Genomic DNA, 20519 nt, shown 5'->3' on the forward strand with positions numbered 1-20519 from the left:
TTTATTCAGTGGAAAACAAAAATGGTCGACTACTCACCTGCAAAATTTCCTCAGGTGTTCAGTCATCGAGAAGCTTACGAGCAAGTTGTGAGCAAAACCGAGGAAAAACTTCAACGGGCTCGTGCAGATTACAAGCGAGCTTACGGAGCTTTGCTCACCTGCGACGCAAGCTCCGACCAGGATCACCTGAAACGCGCATATCTGGAGGCCCACAACGCGTACGTGCTGCAACTTCGGGCCACCAATGCCATCACCGACAGATACCAGCATCACTGCCTCCCAAAACTTCTAGGCAGGTTTAATTTTGTTGCCGAAAGCTCGAAAAAAAGGGAAAAGCTTTCGGAAAATTCCATTTGTTTACCTGTCACGTGTAAAAAGCTCGGTGGAAATTTGTTTCTGAAAAAAGCTTTCGGTGTGAAAGTCGAAAGATAGCAGAGTCGAAATGCGATAAAAAAGTTTTGGCAGCTTTCGAGGAAGGCTGAAATGCGATTGGGTGTGGAAAGTGACGAGCTTTCGCGTGTTTCAGGTGAAATCGCCGAGGTCTACGAAGAGTTGTGCACTCTTGCTTGCAAGTGCGTGGCAGGAATTTCCGAAGCTTCCGGGGAACGTGCCGGGGAACAGGCGAAGAGATATCAAAATCTTAGCAAGGAAGCTCAGGTGGTTGCGCCCTTGAACGACCTTCAGGTGAGCTTTTTCTCAAATCTATTAGTATCTTCGAAAGCTCTCCCTTTTACCGTCACCAAACTCTATTTCAACATAAAGCCCAATGTGCTTGAAAGATCCAACATGAATTTATTTGATAAAAAGCTTTCCCAGGTAGTTTTTCATCCGGAAAATTCGAAGCTTTTTCTAAGAATTTCCTGGGCTTTTTTTTCGACTCTTTTCAGGAGTATTTTTTTTTTTTTTTTTTGACGTAGGAGTATTTTACATTTTTGTGATAGTGATAATAGCGAAGAAATAAATGTTAGATCCTGGCGAGGAGTTTAGCGTCGACTGGAACTCCTCGAAAATCGACTAGACGACTTTTTATGGCACCCCAGCCACCGGAACAAGTTTTACCGGAACGAATTAGTCAGGTGCCAGCCTTGAGGGATGAATTGGTGCCTACGGGGACCAGCACCCTACCACTTATGGAGGAGCTCAAACGGGATTATGATACCCTTACTCAGGATATTGGACGCCTCCAGGACTCTCTGGACGCTCTCCTTCGAATGCAACGCAAGTGAGTCGAAAACTCAAAATTCAACATCGTACATATCACTTCAAATAATTTAACATTTTATGCTTAACTCTTATAAATATTCATCAAAATTCACCATAAAAAGTCAAAAAATTAAAAGCAAAAAGTATACTGTATTTAAATTGAATTGGAATGGAGGATAAGAAAGGAGGAATTTTTATTTTTGGGTACGAATGAAAAATTGAATACACGACTAAATTTCTCCCCACAGGAGCGCTGAAAGTAATCTCTATACAAAAGTAGCGGAGCTACAAGAAGATATTTCCATGAAACGATTCGACTTGGGAGTAGCTCACCTTCACCTGGCTGCCGTGCAAGCTCAGGTAAGGCAATCTGCAGAATTTCTTTGAATTCAACTCCTGCATTGTACTTTTTTTCATAAAACATTTCACTTTCTGAGAGATCACTATGATCATACACGAACATGGGTGCATGCTTCTATACATTGTAACGTGTCATATTGTACAAGAAAATTTCAAGCTAACAAAATACAAGCATTAAAAAAAATGCAGTATTTCAACCAGAACCGAACTAAGAAATTTTTAATAATTTAAATAACCAAAAACTTACACTACTGAATAAATTCTTCGCTCGAAAGCAGTTTTACAAAAATTATTTCATTGTTTCCATATTGGAAAATTGTTTTTTTTTTTTTAAGTTTTGAAATATGATGAGCTTTAATTGGAGGGAAATGGAATTATATAATTAGGGTTTTTAAACAGTGAGTAAGGCAGGTTCGAGCAAGAAAATGTTTGAAGGGCTGCCGTGTAGGATCAGAGAGAAGGAAACGTGTTAATTTAGACACGCCCGGTTAGCAAGAGAAAGGAAGAGGTTTTGTGTTTGTGTGTGTGTAACACGTGGCATTACGTATGGAAATTTGGGTTACGTGAGTTAGCTATTCGAAGAGCCCTTATTTTACAGCTAACTCACAGTTTGCCAAACGAATTGACTCCCAACCAGATTTCCCATATTCACTACTACCTCAACTTTTCTAATAAGCTTTGCTGGTTCTCTGGAGAGGAGGGGGGGAGGCCGAATAAAGCTCGTTAGTAAACTCCTGAATCATCAATTGTTTTTCAACGATCCTTAACTTAAAGGTTAAAAGCCTCTTGGAAAATCAGTCTATATCTAAAATTTCCTTCGATACTCTAATTATTCCTACAACTTTTCAGTGAACTCTGTGTACTTATAAGTTTAATAAACAAAATTCCCTAGTAATTAAATTTTAAAATCAATCGAATTGCATTTAAATGTTGCAAAATTTCAACAATCTATATATATATATATTAAAGTAAATAGCAGCAACAAGTTTTTCACCCCACCACAATTCTGTCTCATAGCATCATGAAAATAGAATGGTTAGCACCAGTTTAATACTATGAAATTATTAACGTAGCATTAACATTTTCATTAGATACTTTTTCTTTCTGGGGGATGTTGGTAACAGGATGTGTCCCTGAGGTGAATACTTTTGATCCTATTTCCTTGCTGTTTTGAATTCAGTCAGTGGTAGTCTCTGGTCTGACTCGGAAGGAACCTTTTTCACTTTTTTCCCTTCCCACTGTTTCTCTCTTTTCTCGTCAAAACTCGATGTATAACGTAGCTCCGTGTACGACATGTTTCTCGCATGGAACGAGAAAACTTTCCCTGATTTCATTTGGGAGTCGCGAAATATGCTGAAATTATTTCCTCGTAAAAATCCATCCTTGCTCTCTCTATCTCCCTCAGCAAGATAAAATTGTATTCGGTTGAAATATTTGTACCCACATCCACGTACATTGTCTAGCAATTTTTATAAAATATAATATCAGTGTTGAATAATGATTTGTGCATCGTAATTCGCCATACTTAACCAACACACCTTTGCACCTTTTTACGACCCTTGAAGACCTTAAACGTATTATAGTTTCGCTTCTTTAATATCACAAGTTGGGAATGCTCGTCGAGGGCTCTCAATATAGACTCCAGTTCAGCTTTCACAACACGTTATTTCTAGGTGTAAAATGCACACACTGGTCCCGTTTACAGTGGAGTTTCCGGGAAATATTAGAAAAGTTTTTGCACGAGTTTTGGAAGAAAATCGGTCCTATCGCAGCTCGTCTCTTTGGTCGTGCAAACTGGGAGCTTCCCTCGCAACGTGACCGAGGTATCGAGTTCTGTCTCTCCTTCTTTACGTTCCAAGGCCAAAAAAATGATAAGAAAGGTATAAATTTCTACCGTTGTCAGGTTTCTCATCGAAGCACGATCATAGTGGATTTTTCAGTCGAGGAAAACTTGACTCGAGAGAGGAGAAAGAGTAAAAGGCTTCGTGGTAATATTTGACTGATGACAAACGTGGAATGATTCTCGAATTTTTATTGTAATTGAATCGCAGATATGAAAATAATTGTAGATTTTATATAGCGTTAGGTTTCTTTTTTTGCCAATGTCTTATAAAACACTAACTAGTCATTATATTTGTACAGGTGTGCAAGTTCAGGGGAAATATTTGATTTAATGTGAAACGTGTGTTTTAAGAAAAATTTTATTGATTTTATTAATAAAAAAATAGATTTATTGGATTTTTAGTAATTGAGAATTCGTTGGGAGATGAACAAACAGCTATATAGAAAATGGAGTTCTCAGGTGGTAGAGGTAAAGGGGTACGAGAGAAAAATTGCAGTCTAGGGAAATTTCACAGTGCAAGAGGGCACGAATTAAAATCAGCTCGAGAACCTCCAGTGGAGAGGCACACTTGGCCCATTGTTTCCTGGCACGAGCAAAAAACAGGCACAATGCACTTTTCAGATACAGCTGTCTGCATTACAGTCGATAAAATATTAAGATACTCGATGAAATTCGTTATGAAATCTGTAATTCAGGATCAAATCGTGCTAAATTGATAACGAAGTTACCAAATTCAAGGTTTCTCCAAGGGTTTTCAAATAATTACTAGTGAAAGTCGATAAATTATTATTATGATTCCTGCACGTTAAATATTTCTTCAGGTATTTCTGTTCACTCGAGATAAAGGTTTGCTTTGAAATGAGAATTATTTGTATTTTGTAATTAAAAATGAAATTCTCCTGTTCTTCCATTTTTTTTTATTTTTTAAAGCGAGCTAAATTCAACAGGTATAATATATTACTAGAGAAATTATGATATTAAGTTTTTTAAAGCACACACAAACGTAACGTTATCTGTTCGCAGAGACCATAATTACTTTCTTGCCAACTAAGTACAGAGCAACTTAGTTTCCCAGATATACTTTCCTATAAAATTTCTTAATGGACTTTTCTATGGGCAAAGTTTCGCTAATTAAGAGAGAGAAAATTTGATGAAGTATAGTAAAATGTTAGCACGAAGTGTAAAATTAAAAGTTTTGCTGCATCTTTTCCATTACGTATCAATTGTTTCGTATAAAATCCAAGGTATCGTTTATAATTCTGTACATGTTCGAAGATCTGTAATCCACATTGGTGACGATATTGAAATAACGCAAGTCTGACTGTGTATTCTCCATTTGTACATGGAAATGACAAAAAAGATGAGAGTTTCCAGAATATCCTCGTTTTAGATTTATTGATGGAAGAATAACGTCGGGTCGTTTGCCAGGGTAAATCATCATTTGTTGGGACTGTGCTCATCGTACCCTGAAGAACTGGAGTCCTCGACATCTGCAGTTTCCTAAAATACTTATATCAAATATCAATACAATTTTCTATACAAAAATTACACTCTCATTCATAATTATTTGCACTAAGCAAAATTTGGCAAAATCTTTCTCAGTTTTTCTAAGGATCTTTAAACTACACTTACCAATCTCGTTGACAACGATTTCAAAAGAAAGATCCACTTGTATATTCTTCATTTTTATAAGAAACTTAAAACAAAGTTGATAATTCGCTACTCTTCAACAATCCTCATTTTAGGTTTCCTGGTATTGGCAGTAATTGAAGAAGAAGGTTGGGTCGTTTGCCAGTGGAAAATGTCGTTTGTTTTGTGTGCTGTGTCCATCAAACTCTGAAGGACTGGAGTCCTCGATATCTGCAGCTTCCTGAAATTGACGGCGATCCTCGAGCTCGTCAAAGTCCTCCGGATTGTTGACAAATAGTATAGCAGATACGGGACTTCCGTCTCAACGCTTATTAATCTGCACGAATTTGCAGAGATTTGCACGAAATACCTGGCAAGATTAATGAGCGAGCGTCGTTTGAACTTAACAACCCCCCCCCCCCCCCCTATATATCCCGATTAGCCTGGCGATTTACCCAACCGTACTCGGAAATTCTCCTTTAACTGGCCGTTGCCAATTATCTATGTGACGTCATCGCCTCTAATCTTAGCCCAAAGCGCGCTCGCTATCTTCATTTTTACGTGGGTGCAGCTTTTCCCCAAAATAAATTTGATTTTACATTTATCTACTCGGGAACAATTTACCTTCCTGATAATAAAATAATCATTTTTCTGCATAAACAATCATTGAATCGCGTAAATATCGATAATGACAATTTCATTCCATGAATTTGATTCGTCCAGAAATTAAAAATCCACAGAGATTTTTTTCGATTGAATATTCTCGCGAAAAAAGCTTCAAAGTCAACTCGTCTCGATCGGTATCATCCCTCCTGATTCTCGCAATATATTTTTTTTTTCTACAATTTTATTATCCTCGATAAACAAAGGGCTATTGGGTGAGTTGAAAAAAAATTTGTACGAAGAGAATTTTTTTTTTTCATAAATTCCGACAAGTTTTATTTGTCCAGGAATCGAAAATGGTAAGGGATGATTTTCTTCCACAATGTACTAGCTGAATTCTCGCGAAGAAAGCTTTAAAGATAATTCGCGAAGATCCGTATCATTGGTAAAGTTGAAATCGTGTCACTTTTCTAAGAAAAGTCGTAAGTACAAATAACCGACGGAGCTTTTATTCGTGGCTTCATACGAGAAAACTTTTCAAGTGTAAGCTTTCCATCAGATTTCTTGCAATGAATTGCACTTTTGCCAATGTTCAAATAATGACTCAGTGATATTGGTAAATACTTTATCGGACGTATCGTTCAACTGACAGCAATCGTTAATCACGTTAAATATATTGCATTATTGATGTTCCTCTGCAACTAATTTTAATTTATAATTGAGTCTTGTTTCGTCTGATTGATTAGAAATATATAAGATCGAGGTTTGATGAAAAACAGGTGAAAAAATGTTTGGAACGAGAACGACGTTAAATGCAGGATTAGGGAAGAATCAGTGAGGCATTGACAGGTGTTCCAGAGAAAAGGTAACTTTTTCACAGCAGTGGTAAATTGAGTATATTAATCAGACATTGACGCGAGGCTTACAGAGCTCTCACAGTTTCTATTTGTATTGTAATACCACATTGTCGAAGAGCAGTGGGAGGATTTGGAAAGAAAGGGACGTGAAATGTGGAATAAGGGAGGAAGCAGGTTGGCCCTTATCGAGGTTTCTTTAAATATAGCAAAACGTACAAGCTTAATTTTATTCCTGCAGAAAGACCTCTTTCTTGTGGTACAAAAGAGGTACAAAAATTTGCAGTGAAAATGGTCTTAAATCCAGCATTAATTTAGAGACGAAAAGGATAACGATAGTTGTTCGAAAAGAACCGATGAAAGGTTCATAATTGAAGAATTAGTGGTTGATTAAAATTGGAAAGGAAAATAGGGTAGGGGGTGAAAAAGACGTTAAATGTGGTATCAAGTTCAATAGGATGAGGCAATTGGTCCAGGTTCTCGAGAAAGAACAGGTTTAATGGTGGTCGTAGATCAAGTGTGGTAATCAGACATTGACACGAGGTTTACAAAGCTTTACAGTTTCAATTTGTATTATAATATTACAACGTTAAGGAGCAATAGGAAAATTAAAAACGAAAGGGAGATGAAACGTGGAATATGAAAAGAATAATCAGACATTGACACGAGGTTTACGAAGCTTTTAGAAATTCAACGTGAAGTACGAAATAAATAAAGAAACGAGTAATTTCTTATTCACCTTTTCGTTTCGATAAAAAAATCTTATTGCAGTGCATTAAAAAAGAGGAAATTTGCAGTGAAAGAGTCTTAAATGCAGCGTTAATTTAGAGATAAGAAGAATATCGATGGTCGTTCGAGAAGAGGTAATGAAAGGTTCGTGGTTGAAGAATTAGTGGTTGTTTAAAATTAGGGAGGAAAGTAGAGAGGGGGGGGGGTTGAAAACGACGTTAAATACGGTATCAGGTTAAATAAGACGAGGCAATTGGTAGGTGTTGGAGAAAGAATAGGTTTTATAGTGGCCGTAGGTCAAGTGTGCTAATCAGACATTGACACGAGGTTTACACTGGGTAACTCGGGTAAGGGTGGGTTATTGAAAGGGGTAGGTAAGTGAGGGATGGTGGTGGTACGAGTGGGGGTAGAAAGAGGGTGAGGGGAAGGGGTAAATGGTGAATAAATAGTAGCGCGCAATCGCGCGACATGCGCCCTGGCAACTGGGTCAGCCTCGAAGTTGCCGAGCAAAATCCATTCCGAGTCCACCTACCTGGGTCAACAGGATCGGAACAACTCGATTTATCCTGGCAAAATGGGCTGGACGAGGCTGAGGACTCGAGTCGTTAGTATTTTTTCTACTTGAACCCCTCATCATCACCCTCGTTCCATTCATGCTTTTCACCCTCCCCACAGCTTACTCATCTCTGTGATTTTTCGTCTCATGGTGAACCATTCTGCAGGACCTACCCTCACCATTCACCAAAGCTCATCAAGCATTAATCGCTCCAATATTATCGTTCATGCGAGCCTATGGTGCTTTCAGTGATTTCATTCCTGGTGAACCTTGACAATACTTTCACGTTCTCACTATTTTTAATCATTTTTATTGAAATTGTTTTTTTTAGTATAGATTTTCAAAGGAGTAATTTTGATTTTGATGGTTTAGTAAAAATTGGTGATTTGAAATTTATAGGAGGTTCTGTGTTAGTATTAATTAACGTGGGAAGAATGTTGGGGGTTGATTAAGGGGTAAAGGTGGTTTCAAGGGTGTTTCAGTTGGAAGAGAGCGAGGGGAAAGGACGATTAAGATTATCGTGATGGATGGCAGGCCATTTTCGAATAATTCAGCTGGACGAAGGAGTTTTTCGAAAGGAAAGTGGCTGTCCGAAGGCGATCAGGCTAATTCGTGAAAAGTGAAAATGACTTTAATGAATTACTTGGAAGCACGTGATGAGCTTTTAGCAGGAATTTGTCGGTGCATGCGCAAAGCTTTTCCATGTGCGCGTCGAATAGACTCGTTCCATTTATCCTCTACCACCACTACTTACCACCACCACCACCACCAACAACGCTACCACCACCACCACTATCATCATCATCACGAACGAGCCAAATAAAAACCAATTGCTATCACTCTCGTTAAATTTCAACAAAAACACGATGAAATATTATCCAATAACTTTTTATTGTTGCATCGAATGTCAATTTGTCCCTCGCAAAATTTCACTGGCATAAACCATTAAAAACAAAGTTTCATTCTACGATACAAGTTTGATCCACAGAAACACGAATAAATAAAAATCTACGTTGTTCCATTTTTAGAGACAAAGGGGTGTATCAGGGAGGAAAGATAATTCGAGAGAATGTTTAATTTTCGAGAAATAATTTTTAGGGGAGGTTTATTGGATCGTTGGAAGATCAATAATGGAGGAAAACAAGATTATTTTAAGAGCTTTGAAGGGGAAAATATTGGCTATTGCCACTACAGAATTAAACGGATTTTTAGCGAGTCGATGTTTTTATATTGATGACAATGACAAAAAAATAGGATTAATATATCGATCCATCATCGATTACGATTGTTCCATGATTCTTTTGAAAATGGACAAAAAGAAAAGTGTTATTTTATTCTACTTAAAAAGTAGTGTGGATCAATGGTGGGACAGTAATTGTTGGTAGGGATAGAGGAAACCAGGATTATTTTAAGAGATCGAAATACAATCGGTTTATGTGTATAGGGGAATCCAATTAATGCATTGTTGGACCCCAGCATTAAAATTGCACGGGCTTCATTCTCGGATTGCGATAGACCGTCAGTCGGTCGTGTTCTTTCCTCGGAGGAGGAAGCTTATTTTTCACTCCGTCTTGAACGATCATCATTCCATCGTGGCATCCCGAAGGCGAAGCAACCCCTTCCCAATGATCCTCAGACGCTTCAGAAGATTTCGTTCCCTCGAGGAAAGAGGGGAAAAATGGAAAGTGCGTGAAATTCAATCGACTAACCATTTTTTTTCGATAAAACTCGTTGATAAATTATATATGTATGTGTGTGCTGGAAAAGAATTTGTTGGTAAAAATTGCAGTGAGCTTTTGGTAATCAAGGGACGTATTGTTAATAGTTGGAATATTTTTTGGTTTTGAAATTAGATTTTGGAAATATTAGTGAATTTTTCTGATTCTTTCGTGGTAAAGTTAAAGTTTGATCCTTTGAATATAGTCAAACAGTTGACGATATGTCTCTTGATTGATAAAAATTTACTGCAATTTTTAATGAAAAATTCTTTCTATATTAAAGTATAACAGTGATGTGAGAAAAAAATTTAAAGGTGCATACACAATTTGACTGAGATTTTTTTTTAAATTGCTGGTCTCTTGCTTAATTACAATTTCCTGGAAGCTAATTTTTGGAATAATTAAAATACTGATTATAGGCTCTGTAAACAGTAAGATTGTTTAAATTTTAAACAAGTGGAACAAATATTTTGTGTTTTTTAATTCCTCCAAGATCGACATAGGATTTTTTGATTCAAAGTATTTTGATGATAATACAAAAAAATTACTTCGACTCTTGAAATTCTGACGTGGTTCTTAACAGTAACGAAGAAAAAATGGGAAACGAAAAACTTCTTTAAAATATGAATAAACTTCATTAGAGTCGCTTTCACTTAGGTACAAAGTGAGCAAATAATTTTTTAATTGTTGAAAAGTTTAGCTTCCACGTAACTGAAATCGAGTAAGAGAATAAAAATTTGTTAAAAAAAATATTCACATTGATATTATGCACGCACCCTTCAATTTGGTCCCACGTCACTGTTACGCCCTGTATATATATATATATATATATATGCACACACACATTATGCAGAATTAATATATAAAAATAAATTTCTAATTTTACGAGACAGCCTACGCAAGCTTTTTATACAAGAATAAATACGAGGAAGAGCTTTGTAAAAACCTTAACGCTATTTCTTATTTTATAGAAGGTCGTTTAACATTTACCTGTCATACGTTAACACACACGTGTTATCCTCTTTACGACAGAATTTTTTCGAGATTTTATACCGTAAGCATGTAACCATTAATAAATCCTGAGGTGAAATACCAGCTGTTGGACGAGTTCCTTGGTATATTTTATCTCTCTTACTTTAAGTGTTTCTTTGTTTAAACCGGAAACACGTGTGATTGCAGAAGGAGCTTTTCGGTGGAAGCGAGACGAACCAGCCGGATGGCGTGGCAAGCCGGAAGATGTCGAATGGATCAGCAGGAAGCCCAAAGCACAAATGGTTGAAAGCTTTCAAAAGCTTAAAAACCACCTCGTCGCCCAACACACCCCCAGTGGCAGAAAAGTGAGTCATTTTTCACTAATAAAATTACAACCCTTAATCGCTCCATCCCCCAAACATTCCTTCCATACTAATTTTAACAAAATACCATTATTATAAAAAAAAACATCATTAAAACCTTCTGATAAAATTCCACCCCCTGTACAAACACCACTAACACAACTCAAGGTTTTACGACTAATAAAATTTGTATAAATTCCAACTAACACAGGGGTAAACAGGCAATGTACCACGCAGTATCCACAGTAGTGGCAATGTCCAAAGTGTAAGTAAAAATGGAACATTGAATTTTGGTGAAAATAAAAAAATTACAAGACGTACAACGAGACTAGAAAAATATTAGAAAAGAATAGCAAAGTTATTCTTCGGTATTCTTTCTAAAATTTTTCTTCCTTTTTGAACGAGGGTCGAGGGTCGAAGAGACTGGACAAAGGGGTGTTGTTCTAAGGGTGGAATTGTTGATTTAGGAAAAGCTTGGAGTCTGCTGGTGGACACTCCTGGTCAGAGTACACGTATAAAAAAATCACACCCTGCGACGCCTGCGAGCAAGTTCTTCGGGGTCACAGCAGACAGGGTTACAGGTGCAGCAACTGCAAGGCCAATGCACACGCCGATTGCATAATGCTGGCCAAGCCCTGTCCACAGGTATCCGTGGCACCCAGGAAAAGTGGTGGACTTCCGCTTCTACGACGACAAAAAACACAGCAACCCGTCGAGGATCAACCCCCCACCGAGCACAGTAAGTTTTTCTCCATTGGTAGGCCACGAGACACAGGCATACACACACACACGCATACTTCCTTATTCGAACCCTTATTTTCGGAGTATTTTGGAACACCCCAAGCTTGCGTATGGTAGCTGAGGGTTGATTTCTATTTTTTACCGAAAATCATATTTTTTCACCCCTTTCCAAATTTTTTTTTCTCTCGATTTTTCACGTGTCTTGGATCGAGGAAGAAAATGTTGCAAATTCTCGCGAAAATTAAGTTTTTGTTCCGGGAATTCTCGAACCTTCAGCTACCGTGCCTCATCGATCTCTTTAATTCTAGTCATATTAGAACACACCAGCTTTAATTCCAACCACTACGAATCGAGTTTTACCCACTTGAACGTAGAATATTTACAATTTAACGATTTTCAGTTACAGATATATCGTTGTTTTGATATATCACATAACTCAGGTTTTTTAGTTTCTTGTGATTCTCAGTCTCCTTATTACTACAAGGCTGTTCTAAAATATTCCAAATATAGCGGTGCTACTCGGGCTAATTTTCCGCTCGACTTGCTCCGGGCTTTGCAAATCGTTTCGTGATTTGCAATTTGCTTCGGGGAGAATCGAGACGGATTTTCGTTTTTTTTTTATCTGTTTTCTGTTTCGGAAAGATCGTTTTCCAATTCTCGATGCAGCTGATCGTTCGATTAGGGGATTGGGTAATCGTTAACCTTTAATTATGAAAATTAGTTATTAATTGCGACTGCGAAAATATCCAAAGGCGACGCACAGTCGTGACGAAGGATCGGAGCAAGGATAAATTTTGAATACAAAAAAATAGACTATATATATACTTAGGAACATCGCATTATACGATGAAACGTTTAAAAATATTAACGATAAAAAAACATTGTTTAAAATTAGAGACGAATGAAAAAACTAGCAACTCTATTTAAAATTTGATTAATATTCGAGATAAAATTACAGTGAACAAAAAATTCGATCGAGTTTGCAATTCTGGTATAATAGCCATCGAATTAGAAAACCAATGGACACGTGCGGTGAAAATATGGGAAAAAAGGGTGGGTTTGGTTTGAGGGGGAGAGAAAAAAGGGAATGATAAAAAAAATACTAGGAAGGAAAGTAGTGGCATCGGTTTTGGCCATTTTAATGGTAGACATCCAAGTGGTGGTGTAATAAATTAGATCAGCTAGTGGAGGGTTTGGGGAACGATCGATCCATTAACCAGCGATGTAAAACGTCTCTAGAGACGGAACCGTGCACGAAGTTTGATTACCAGCCTCGTTTTTTCTCATCGTCTCGAGCGCCAAGTGCGAAAGTCACGCTCGAGCTGCATCAATAAAAAATGGTAATAGCTAATAATCAACTGGAAAGCAACAAACCTTTAACAGATTTCGCCTTGAAGAAAAAGAATATTTTTCGATTCATTTGCATCGCAGCTTTATTTCTCGCTCTTCTTTATTTCTTTATTTCTCTGTCTCTTCTTCACACAAACACACACACACACACACACACACACACACACACACACACACTATTTTGCTATCTCTGTCACTGTCCGGTCTCTGACTCCCCCCTCCTATTCTCATATTTCTCTATCTCGACAAAATCTGTCTAAACATCCCTACCCAGTAACTACGCCTACTCCCACCCCCACTTCTCACCGTCCAAACAGGAAGGAACCAAGGATCCAGGAAGAAGCTTTCCAGCCACTTTGATTTTTCGTGTGTTAAATCAATTGAAAGAAATTCTGGAATTAACATCGACTGTAGTATTATTTGAAGAGAAAGAAAATACATTATTTTGTAAATCGTTAGAATTTTTTCTGGAGAAATATCAAAGTTGCTGGATAGGGGTGGCTTCGAAGGTTATTTTTTTGACGAATCTGGGGTGTGGACACAGACGTGGACGCCATATACCAGGTGCTGAAGCAGGCCGGGGAGATCCGGGGGAATTCGACAAATTCACCGCCCACGCCCCCCACAGTGGATCATCCCCCCTCTGGTGCAGTGCCTTCTTCGACGAGGGCCTCCTCCCACCCCTGTTCCTCGTCCACTTCTGGTAAGGCTCAATCCCCCCGATCTAGAAAAAGAACCCTCCCCAATTCAAAACGAAAGTCAACCCCCTCTGTGTGCTCGAAAGGACCGATAATACGTCGTTTCCACTCCTTGCTTTTTGCAATTTTCCCCTTTATTTTCCCACCTCGTTTCTTCCTCGTTGCTATTTTACAACATTCAATTATCATGGGAGGGATCGCGTCTCTCTTCAGGGTTTACGACGAAGCTCGCCTTGTTCACCCACGCATAATATATTTCTTGACTTTTTCCCACAGTATTTTCCGCAGTTTTCCTTTTTCCCTGCTTACGTTACACCATCGCGATTATAGATATTTTGCATCAATCCCTTTACGAGCAGGCACGACTCGTTTGAAACGTGATTGCACGTGGGAATGGAAGCAGCTGGTGATTTTGTTTTGCGAATGATTTCGATTTTATCGGATTGTTCGTGTGGAGGGGGAGGGGGTTGTCGAAGGAATAAATTGGATGAAAGGTGGAGGATGGATGGGGGGGGGGGAGAAAAGGGGGTCGATTTAAGAATGGAAGTTGCGAGAGTAACGAGGCGAGACGAAGAGAGAAGGATGAGGGAATTTGGATGTGTATGGAAATGAGGAACGATAAGGAAGTGAAAGGGGGGTGGGTTGAAAAAATGTCCAAAGCGGAAACGAGGTACGTTATTGGTCCAGTCGAGCATTTCGGGCGATACTTTCAATATTTTCCCAGGAGAAAAACCTTTCTTCCTCCTCGTTTTCGTAATGTGTAACTCACGTGCGTGACGTTTGACTCACGCCAATGTGTAATGTATATATATATAGTATATACGTGTGTGTCGCACAAAACGCGAGGAACGATCGTGGGAAAATGCCAAATGATGCGTGGTATATTTTGTACTTTGCAAGGGTGATCATCGGGGAGACGTATTTACGAGAAAACTTCGTATCGAACCGTGATAAGCTATCTCGTATACCCCCTCCCTCCTTTACCACAATTCCTTGTCCTACGTGCGATATTCTCCCACCTTGCTCTCGTTAATTTTACGAAATATCCCGGAAATCACCGAGGCTCCAGTTACTCTTACAAAAGCACGAATTTTGCCTGCTGAGTACGTCTGGATATTCCTAGGACGTTCTCAGTATCTACCGTGTAAATTTGTGCCATTTCAACATGTCACTCTTGTAGTATTGAAAATTAGATTTTTTTAAAAATGTAAACACCTTTTTTTAGAATAATATCGAACCGTGATAAGCTATCTCGTGTATCCCCCCCCTCCCCCCACTTTTACCACAATTCCCTATCCTACGTGCGATATTCTCCCACCTCGCTCTCGTTAATCTTACGAAAGGTCCCGGAAATCACCGAGACTCCACCCATATAGCACACTTGACTAAAAGTTGTCCTATAGACATCTTTTAGTCATCCAATTGACTAAAAGACACCTAAAAGATGTCTTTAAGACATTTGGTGTTTTATGGGCAGTTACTCTTACAAGAGCACGAATTCTGTCTACTGAGTACGTCTGGATATTCCTAGGACGTTCTCAATATCTGCCGAGTAAATTTGTGCCATTTCAACGTGTTACTTTTGTAGTGTTGAAAAGTAGATTTTTGTAAAAATGTAAATACCTTTTTTAGAATAATATTGAACCGTCGATCAAATTAATAGCCCAGCACTCGAATGGGACAATAATTTTTCTAACGTATTTGCAGGAAACAGCACGAACGCTTTTTAATATTCATGGGGTGAATTTTCCTACCGGAGTATATATACATATATAATATACCATGTATCGGGCAATTTTCCCGCTTCGAGTTGCACGGTCTGTCGTAAAATTGCCATGAATAAATTTTTCCGGATCGAAGTGACGAGTGAAAGTGGAGAAAACCTACGATAAACGTTCACTTTTACTCGGAATAGACGTCGGTGCGTTTCGAGGATATTCCAAGAACACGAGAGGCTTAAAACGTGACAAAATAATCGAACTCTGCATCGTTGCTGGATTATCCTCGCAAATTTATTCCGACGTAAATCGTGCAATTATTGACATAGATGGACTTATGATTTTAGATTTGGCAGAAGGAGAGAAAATTTGGGAAATAAATGATTACTTTTCTCAGGCATAGCAGATTTTTTCGACAGGGGGTGCGACTCGTTCGTTCGTCGACAAAATTTAAAGTTTGCACTACTTTCAAAGTATTTTCGAACACTTATAGACTTATTTTAGATGATTCTTAAGAAAATATTCAGGGACACGACTCGTGTATCTTTTTCTGTGAAAACTTTCTTCTCCCTTTTATTATATTTTGGTATATTACCCCCCCCCCTGTCTACCCCCTGTATCTATCTATATCTCTCTTATCTGTTTCCAATGTCCTCGTTCTTCCCCTCCCCCCATTTTTCAAATTCCTTTAATTGCTCCCTGCGAATCTCACCCCCCTCCCCTTCCCTTTCCCCTCGTCCACTCGTCATTTTATCACTTTTTTTCTAGCTTCTCATGCCTCACCAGCATCTTATTGCGCTTCGATGTTGAGTTGCAGCTCTGCATAAAGATATCAAATCACAGATTTGCACACTAAAAAAAATATATATCACCAACCCTTCACGCTTTTCCACTGGCACGAATTCGAAGCATCGATGTCTGCTACCAATCAAAATCATGAACAATCATAGTTTCATTTACATGCATGAAAAAAAACACAGATATCAGGAAAAAATTTGTATACTAACACTGCAAGAGCACAGCGAGAAATTCCCGATGATTCTAACAGTATTAACGATAACCAGAAAATAATAACAGGAATTTGACGAAGAGTGTCGAACGAAAACAGGAAAAATCTCTCTTAACACTATCGAAACTATTTAAAGAATTTGATAATAACCCAATTAACGAAAAATCGTATTAACGAGGAAACTTAGCAACGAGATTAATGAGAGAAAAGTGTAACAAGGATTTTGACGTGTGTGCGAGAGAGTTAGAGAGAGACTAACGCTGAGAGTGACGCTGCTTAATGGGGGAAAATTTGGGAAAAGCAGAAAATGACATATATGCATATATATAGATGTTGAGAAAGGATAAAGAAAGGTGGAAAATAAATTGATACGTAGGAAGAAGGGGCAGCGGTGGATCGACGACTGGCACGCGTCCTTTTGGTCAGCCACTGGTGTTATTGACCCCGGAAGTACCCAGGTACCCCTCGGAACGTCCTGTCCTACGACGGGATCGCAGCGTCAACAAAAAGCGATGACATCGACGAATAACTTCTCGACCAACCACACACACGCACACAAACGATCATGGAAATTTTGCGGTCCTACGCCAACGCTAAAACGTCCAATAAAAACAAACCACCCTTGGAAGCCCTTGGTAAACCAGAAACACCCCCCACCCCCTCCTCCCTGGAAAAACCATCACGTGCCCTGCAATTTCACCGGAAAACCACGAGGGTCTGCGTCATTCCAGCGAGAAAACCAAAAATCCAATCGAGTTTGCGGCAAAAATTGAATTTTTAATGCTGGTTTTTTTTTGAAATTTTGGGATAGTTTGGATTTTAAGTGGGGGTGGTTTGGCAATCGTTCGATGGTTGGGGGGAAAAAAAGAGGAATTTTGACTTAGAGTATGGGGTAAATGGGTAAAGGTGCATTGTTTGGCATGGAAAAATTATTGTCTTGGAGAATTTTCGTGCAGTTTTTGAAGAGCCTGCTGTGGGTAAAGGGGGAAGAGTTCTCGTTTTCTAACAGATTTAGTTGTTTCGCGAGATGGGGATAATAAATTTTGCACGAGCAACGAGAGAGTGCATCAAAGTGTATCCAACATTTTACTACGGTATAACGACATGTCCAAGTGGAATAAATCTTGATAGATGAGAGTGCAATTTGCATGAAACTGCATGGATGGCTGCAAGGATGTTTGCGAAATGCATAAAAATGCATGAAACTTGCTGAAAGTTTCGCGAAAACTCGCGGCGTTTTTTCTTTGACTTACGTAATACAAACGCCTCGAAGGGTGCAAACGAGTGCTCGGGGGAAAATGAATAATGGCAATTGTGAAACAAAATTATGACACCTTTGCAGAGTTGTTTCTGAGGAAACGTGGCAACTTGGTTAAAAACTAATAATCCAGAATTAATTCAGGGGATGAAGAAAATCGTAAAATGATTTTGTGGAATGGATGAGAAATAATTTCTATTCGGCAATAAACAATTTAAATAATAAACTCAGATATAATTAACAAGTAAAATCCTAAAAAAAAAGAATAAAATGTTCGTTTAATATATAATACAAAGAAAATCAAGTACCAAATAAAATAGGAAAATTCAAAAGGCTGCGAGGAAAAACTGAGTGGAGGAAAAATTAACTCGAGAGATGTTCTCGTTATTAAAATAATAATTGGAATAAAATCGTCTGGAGGCAAAACTTTATCCGAGACGAGATTCAAGTTTATTCGAATTTATTCTGTCAAATAAGTGGAGTTTATTTAACGCAACGAATGCTAAATGAGAAAAATACGGAAAAGTGTATGTTTCGTGGGATAAATGTGTGGGGTGTGTATGAGTGTGCGTGAAAGGGGACGCATATGTGTGTGTGGGTTCGTGATAGTGTGTGCTTGAACGAGCTTGTAGGGTGGAGGGGGAAGGGAGCGCATTGATAAGAGAAAGGGGTTATTTTCGTAATAAATAGAGGAAGGATTGAAGGTGAGGGAGTGGAGAGGGGGTGGGGGTTAAGTGCAATTGCACTGCATCTAATAGTGATGCGAGCTGGAGCCAAGAGTAGTGAGGAGGGGGGGGGGGGGGAGGGATATATAGCATAAGGCTGGTATATCCGGAGAATCTTTGGGGGTGGAGGTGGGGGGGGGGGTGGATGATTCGCCCACGTGCAGATAACGCACGCAGGAAGATTCATCCGCCTGGAAGATTCACACCGATTCGCGCACACCTACACCGATGCACTTGCCTACTCACACCACGGATCACTGCGAGTGAACGGAAGTGAGCTTTGAAGCGGCTTGAACGACAGGAAGTCCGGCCTTTTTCCACCGGTTCTTCACTCTACTCCCCCGCGAAAATCGGTCGAACGTGTTTGATGAAAAAAAAACGCCGAATTCGTAAGAACCTCGCGTGGTCTTTTTGACATGGAGCGAACTCTTTGATGGTTATTATTATTTTTAGATAGAAAAATTTATAACGCTAAAAATAGAGGAATAATTGTTTTTTAGTGGTTTATGTGGTTTGATGGAGCTCGTGGGGAATTGACGATAAAGTTTAAATTTGTGGTTATTCGAGAAAAAAATTAATGTTTGTAAAAATCTTAATCGTCTTTGCCTTATTATCATTTTAAAATGAAAATTGTCTCAATGATATAAATAGAGAAACAAATGTTAATGTAATCCGAAAGCTCGTTGGAAATTGACGTTGATATATGATAAAGCTCGAATTTTGTGTGCTTTCCAGAGAAAATTTGGAAAAGAATAAATGTTTGTAAAAATCCGAGTCTTATTTACGTTCTCTCGTGTGTATTTGTAGAAAGCAAATGGAGCATTATTGGCACATAGGACGGTTGGATATCTATGTGTTCTCGCAGGAAAGGATCAGGAGTGATCGAATGAAATGGGGAAATTGATAAAATTCAAAATCTTTTATTTCTTTTGTTAAATCTTCAGAGAGAGAGAGAGAGAAATCGGACGTTATTCGAAAGCACGACGATTGAAGTTGAGTTCTTTCTTGTATCCTCGTATAACCCACTTGGGAAGGATCCAGAATGATCTATAAAACTGTTTGGGGAAATTGATACAGCTGAAAATCTTGTCTATATTTGCTCGATGTATCCTTTCAGGAAAAGAGAAGCTTGTCTGATAAAATTCTCAAGGCTTCTGCAATTGAAAATCTTTTCTTTACTTTCTTCCAAAGATTGATAAAATTCTCAAGTCGAAAATCTTTTCTTCGTTTATTCCTAAGAGCTCCGTTAAATCTTATCGAAAATAAAATTTTTTCTCTATTCATAATCTTTAATTTAAAACTAAATTTGTGCCATTTAAGGAGGATCCAGAATGATCTATAAAAATACTTGACGAAATTAATATACTTTAATATCACGTCTATATATATATATATATATATATATATATATATATATATATTTGCTCACTATATTCTCCCAAGGAAAAAGAAAGCTCGACTGATAAAATTCTCAAGGCTACCACAATGCATCCCACACTTTGAGGAAAGATCTATAGAACGATCTATAAAACTGTTGGACCAAAGTGATACAGCTAAAATTCTTATCTTTATTTGCCAGCACTTCAACAGCCAAAATTAGTTTCTCCATTTTCTCTCAAAGCAATTCACTGCAGAATCGAAACTTATAACCAATCAACAAAATCTGTGCTGGAATCATGGTCCTATAGACAAACCCTGATAAAAATTCAAGGTCACAAAAGCTAAATTAAAATCAAGATAAAATTTTGATTAATTAAACAAACCTTACAAAATGTACATTTCTGTAGAGCGAAAGAGCAAAGGAAATAAAAGGTGGAATAATTTCTCGAATTTGTCCAAATGGTTGGCTTTTCACAGGTTTAATGGTGTATGTTCTGCATTAGCAGAAATCAAAATGGGACTATTTGGCATAGCTGGCCATATTGGCAGTAATGAAGGTCCATTTAATGGCCCTCCGAGGGAATTACTATCGTTGAGCGAGTCAACACTGATATCACCAACTATATATATATATATATATACAAGAAATCATTCCTCGCATACAGTTGTATAATTATTACTAACACTAATACATACATGTATAGAAGAATTTTCAGATATTTTTATCGAGAGAAAATAATAATAATTTGCTCCCTTCATTCGGAACAGATTTGCAATTGTCACGACGAGCTGATTTTTGATTTTGTAAAAT

The 20519-nt window shown here is 38.2% G+C and overlaps 1 protein-coding gene across 5 annotated transcripts in view; it reads left to right on the forward strand.

Moving 5' to 3' along the window:
* Stacl (Stac-like) overlaps positions 1 to 20519 on the forward strand; it is a 60643-nt gene that overhangs the window by 34498 nt on the left and 5626 nt on the right. For 2 of the 5 annotated variants that reach the window (XM_066745579.1, XM_066745584.1), the window contains 8 exons: positions 55 to 292; positions 527 to 684; positions 969 to 1222; positions 1452 to 1563; positions 10675 to 10832; positions 11041 to 11094; positions 11297 to 11568; positions 13465 to 13623. In XM_066745579.1, coding sequence (XP_066601676.1) covers positions 55 to 292; positions 527 to 684; positions 969 to 1222; positions 1452 to 1563; positions 10675 to 10832; positions 11041 to 11094; positions 11297 to 11568; positions 13465 to 13623 — 1405 coding nt within the window. The remainder of the gene's footprint in view (positions 1 to 54; positions 293 to 526; positions 685 to 968; positions 1223 to 1451; positions 1564 to 10674; positions 10833 to 11040; positions 11095 to 11296; positions 11569 to 13464; positions 13624 to 20519) is intronic. The other 3 variants (XM_066745582.1, XM_066745583.1, XM_066745580.1) reach the window with 2 other exon arrangements.

Source organism: Prorops nasuta, unplaced genomic scaffold (genome assembly GCF_024137725.1).
Source record: "Prorops nasuta isolate Cenicafe-Biocafe unplaced genomic scaffold, Cenicafe_Pnas_1.2 PNAS00065, whole genome shotgun sequence".
Lineage (NCBI taxonomy): Eukaryota > Metazoa > Arthropoda > Insecta > Hymenoptera > Bethylidae > Prorops > Prorops nasuta.